The sequence below is a fragment of the Acomys minous genome (genome assembly GCF_964271855.1).
Source record: "Acomys minous genome assembly, chromosome: 7".
NCBI classification, from domain to species: domain Eukaryota; kingdom Metazoa; phylum Chordata; class Mammalia; order Rodentia; family Muridae; genus Acomys; species Acomys minous.
In genome coordinates this window covers 48,828,308-48,833,278 of record NC_140488.1, presented here as the reverse complement: position 1 = coordinate 48,833,278, position 4,971 = coordinate 48,828,308, and the positions used below count along the sequence as shown (strand labels likewise).

At 44.4% G+C, this 4,971-nt stretch overlaps 1 protein-coding gene across 1 annotated transcript; it reads right to left on the bottom strand.

The window, feature by feature from the left end:
• Positions 1-2,427: 2,427 nt before the first annotated feature.
• Positions 2,428-4,674, bottom strand: TCEAL8 (transcription elongation factor A like 8). Its single transcript, XM_084789851.1, has 3 exons — positions 4,542-4,674; positions 4,026-4,097; positions 2,428-3,399 (listed from the first exon to the last, which is right to left on the bottom strand). Exon 3 carries the CDS (start codon positions 3,376-3,378, stop codon positions 3,016-3,018), a length of 363 nt encoding a protein of 120 aa, XP_084645977.1. The 5' UTR covers positions 3,379-3,399; positions 4,026-4,097; positions 4,542-4,674; the 3' UTR covers positions 2,428-3,015.
• Between the last annotated feature and the right edge of the window lie 297 nt (positions 4,675-4,971).

The following is a 4,971-nucleotide window of genomic DNA, read 5'->3' as shown; positions in this document are numbered from 1 at the left end:
TGGAGGCCAGAAGAGGACACTGGATCTCCTGAGACTGGAGTTACAGCCTGTTGTGAACCACCATGCGGAGTCTGGGAATTAATCCTTGTCCTCTGGAAAAGGAGCCAATGCTCTGAACTGCTGAGCCATCCCTGAAGCTTCCATACTTACCAGTGTTTTATTCTGTTTATCCAATAGTCTTTATTTTGGGAAGCATGCTGTGCATGCCAATGCTCCTCATGCTTCATTCTGTGTAGATAGCTCTCGTCTGGGGCCCTTTGTTAGCTATGCTGTATTTACAACCCATCTTCAGAATATCAATCAAGAGGATTATATGTGGGCCCCAGAAGGCAGCAGTCTCAAAATACTTCACACATGCCTCTGATAGAGAAAGCACTTAGACTAAAATCTCTCTCTTCCTCCCTCCCTCCCCCTTCTTTCTCTCCTCTCTTCTCCCCCCTCCAATTACTTGTTATAACTCTGAAGATATAAGAGCTTGCTGTAAAGACTTAGTGCCATCCCAGGATGCACATGGTAGAGAGTACTGACTTCTCTAAGTTGTCCTTTGACCTCCACCCACTCTCTGTAGCACAACCTGTCCTATCCACATACAAATAAGTAAGTGGAATTTAAATTTTTAAAGTAAAATATTGATACTGGACATGGGGCACAAAGGGTTAAGGAAAACAGTAGATTAAGGAGCTGAGAATGTCAAGAGTATTTTTGTTGGCATCCAAGTACCATTACTGATAAATTCTAATTAAGAAGACAGATAGTTCTACTCTTTTCTGTACCCTCCCTCCTTTTTGCTTATCTGGATTTTCCATTTTTCATTCTAAAACAGAATTAATTTTATAGTAAAAATAAAATAAAAAATAGCCAAATCATGATTATCAGTCAAACACCCATCAATATGCGGGGCTACCAGAATGAAAAGATACCCTTTATTCTACAGGAGCGATGTAACACCTATCATCTATACAATAGCCACTCTACCTCAAGTTCATTGATCATGTTCGTAGGACCTTTGAAAGTTTTTGAATCTTTCTATATTTCAGCAAGGAATACGTAGGATGGGGTGGTTATGATATTTAGATACACATACATGTATACACATAATCACTTTAAAAATCATTTTTTTCTTTTAAGAAATGAAATGGGGCCAGGCGTGGTGGTACACACCTTTAATCCCAGCACTCAGGAGCCAGAGGCAGGTGGATCGCTGTGAGTTCGAGGCCAGCCTGGTCTACAAAGGGAGTCCAGGACAGCCAAGGCTACACAGAAAAATCTTGTCTCGAAAAACCAAAAAAAAAAAAAAAAAAAAAAAAAAAAAAAAAAAGGAAAGAAAAAAAAGAGATGAGATGTACAACAACCTTGTACAATATACACATGTTCCCTGAGGGCCTCCTGAACCAGTGGGGACTGCCAGTAGCCTTCAGATAGATTTTCGTCTTACAAGGCAAGGACACAATCTTATTTTTTGCTAGAAGCAGCTGTTCTGGAAACTGAGTACAAAGCTCAGTTGGCAGAGTGCTTACCTTCGACCATATAAAGCCCTGAATTTGATCCCCAGCATCATATAAACTGAAAGCGCTGGCACACACTTGCAATCCATGCATTTGGGAAGAGGAGGCCAGTGGATCAGAAGCTTAAGGTAGGTCACCTTAGTCTACAAAGCAAGCTGGTGGCAAGGCTGTGCACACATGCGATACTATCTCAAAAAACCGAAGAAAGAACACCACCTCAAAACCCCAGGAATTCTCCCATAGTTTTTATTCACATGGGTACCTTGGTCTATTCTCAAATAGGTTTATCAGATCAGGTTGGGACTCCTACAGAGAAATCCGCCCTGCATTTATAAACAAAAGGGAGTGCTTTTGCTAAGGACTCTGCAAGAGTCCTCATAAACCTAGATTTTGTTGAACAAAATCTGTGTAGGTGTATGACCCTGCATGAGCACATATGTACCATATCTGTGTAGAGTCCAGAAAAGGACATCAGATCCCCTGGAAATGGAGTTACAGGGACCCATGTGCCACCATGTGGGTGCTAGAAATGGAATCTGAGCCCTCTGCAAGAGCAGTAAGTACTCTGATGAGCCACTGCTCATTACGTATGCTAAGTCACTATAGAATAGAGGCTTAAAACTTTGGGAAAGTAGAGCAGTGTGGCACTTCAGAAGCTGAGGACTGCCATGAATTCCAGGTTAGCCTGGGCTACAGAATAAGACCCCGACTCAACCAAAACACCACCAGCAGGGCACAGTGGCACCACCTGCTATTTTGAGCACTGGGGGGTGGGAGTTCAACTGGGCATTCAAGGAAACCCAGTGTGGTCTTGGTACTCCAGGGCCCAGCAGAGAGCATAGAATGGTATACTTTGTTCCACACAGGATCTCTGTAAGGCAAATATTTTCCCCATGAAAAGACCAAGTCTTAAGCACGCATATCTATAATGATTGCCAGTTTTATTCCTCTGGCTAAGAAATCCAGAGGTAATTCCAGGTTGACATTTCTTTTTAATAGTTCTTCATCAAGGGTTTAGTGTCTTTATTGCCTCTACAAGCTGGTTACAAATTAATTTTAATTAACTCCCCCTTGTTAAAAAAAATCTGCAGTTCTTTGTGAGACACATAGTCATTAAAAATACACAAAAGCAAAAGGCAAAATTAAAACACACCACACAAAATGAGCACTGATAATTTTTTTGAGATACGTATAATTATACATGTACACACATAATTAGGAATTTTCCTATATATGTGAGCTGATCCTAAATATGCTGCCTTAAAATTTGCTCTTTAATTGTTTCATATGGAACGAATACATTTCCATGCATAAGTGTGAAACTTTCCAACTGAAAAACAAACGTGGAAAAATGGGTCAAAATCCAAAATCCAATGAGATGCTGGTAACGACAACTACCTAAAAGAAAATAACCACCAGGTAATTAAAAGTAAAACGGAGTTCAAAGATACATCAGAAAATGCTAAGAGAAAGAAAGCAGCAGCCAGATCTCAGTATCAGAGAAAAGAGTTCAAGGTCTGAAGCACACAGGGTAAGGACGGCTTCGGGAATGTCTTTGCTTCCAATGCATCATCACAAACTTGTTTCTTACTCTTCTTATCTCCTCCCTAAGCCTTTCCAGCTCATCTACGCCTCTTATCACTTCTTCAGGGTTCAGATGCCTTGCAGGAGTGTCCTCTTTAGCTTCTGGGCTGGCTTGAGCAGGCTCTCCTCTAAGGCTTCCATCAGCTTCCTCCCTCACACTTTCTCCAGAAGCCTGAAGATTTCCTTCTGCCTGCTGTGGCGGATCTTCCGAAGAATGGCCTTCATCTGCCTTTGGTGTGTTCTGGGTTGTTCCTTCGTTTTCATCACAAGACTTTTGCATGTTGAGCATTTTTTTTGGAAGAAATTAATCCTAGAAAAAACCAAAACAAAACAAAAAACAAGGAAACAAAACCTACTAAGTGCCAGGCAACTGGACAAGCTCTTGTGTTCCCATAGCGACTGACTTTTGATTCAGGTCTCTTAATTGCCAAAAAGTTTTCTAACTAGACAAGACAGGCTCTGAGCTCCTGACTCCACCCCTCCCTCCACCTCCCTTCCCTCTCCCCCCCCCCTTCTCCTTGCTCTCCAACTCCATCTTCTCCTGTCCCGGCTCCAGCCCACCATTTTCCCAGCAGGCCCTGCAACAAACCTCTCCTAGCACTGAAATGGGAGCGGCGTGGAAGCAATTAACCCTTCCCTTCCCACATGGCTCTAATACTCCCGCCCTTCTGGGCTTTTCCAAGTCATCCCATCCTCAGCCTCTCACCAGTCAGCGGCCTCCTCTCTCTCTCTCTTTTAAATGTTTTTAGTCTCTCCCTTTCCTTCTTTCACCCCATTTCCGCAGCAGAATCTGCACGGGGCCTCCCTTGCTTAATCCGGATGGGAAGCGGCGGTTGGCACCCCTGGGATGTGCTTTGGTGTCTTCCACACTTCTACACCGCCCCCCCCCCGCACCCACCCAAAAGGGACCTGAAGCAATCGCACCCTTGCACTGACCTGTAGGTATCTGGAGATTTTTCCTCTCTTCTTGCACCTCGATTTTATGGCGCGCCCAAAAGATCAAGAGTCCTGAGGAAAGACAGGAGTGCTTGGTGAGCAAGCCGGTGTCTGGATCAAAAGGTCTCTCTTTCAAATACAAGGCTTGGTAGCATAAAGTTTTTCCACGTCCCCCTCTCCTCCCTCCTTTTGTGGCAACCCCGCCTTTATCTGTACCCGGTTTCCCAGCAAGAGAGCAAAGAACCAGACAAGTTTCTCCCCATATTGTTATTGTTTCTTCTCTCCGTCTCTCTTGCATTCTCTGCCTTCCCCCGTCTCTGTTCTTTATCTCGGCCGACTCGGTTAGCTCCCTCCCTCCCAGTCTGCCCCATCCCTCACCAAGCAGCCCCAAACCTCTCGCACAAAATAGTTTAGCAGAACCTTAGAATAAGAGAAATAGTGCGGGGTGAGCATGTTCTCTTGTTCTCTGGGCCCCTCACCCTACGTTCCCCAAGCCAGCGCCCACTGTTAAAGTACCTGGAAGGAGCAGGACCACTCTTCTCTAGCAAGACCGAGCTGCTACTGAGGAACTGGGCCTGGACTATAAGGACTTCTGCACACGTCGACTGCTGGTCACGTGAGGGCCGCGTCATCAATGAGCTCGAGCCTTTGGTTACCCCTCCCATTAACATTGCAGCCCGCCCCCTACATCCCCTTCACTTGATACTGTCAATCTTTTTTCTTGTGTGCCAATCGGAGACAATAAAACTGGTATCGTCACCAAGTAGTATCTATTCACTTTACTCGGATTGCCAGGAAAGATCAGTCTTTTAGGGTACATCGACCAATTCTCCCAGTTTGGGAAATCATCGCTTTCTCTCCCTTTGCTCCTATACTTCCTGTCCCTTCTCCCCAAATCCTACAGTCTACCATTTCTCTGGGAAGCTTATCGGTTTTTAAAATGGGG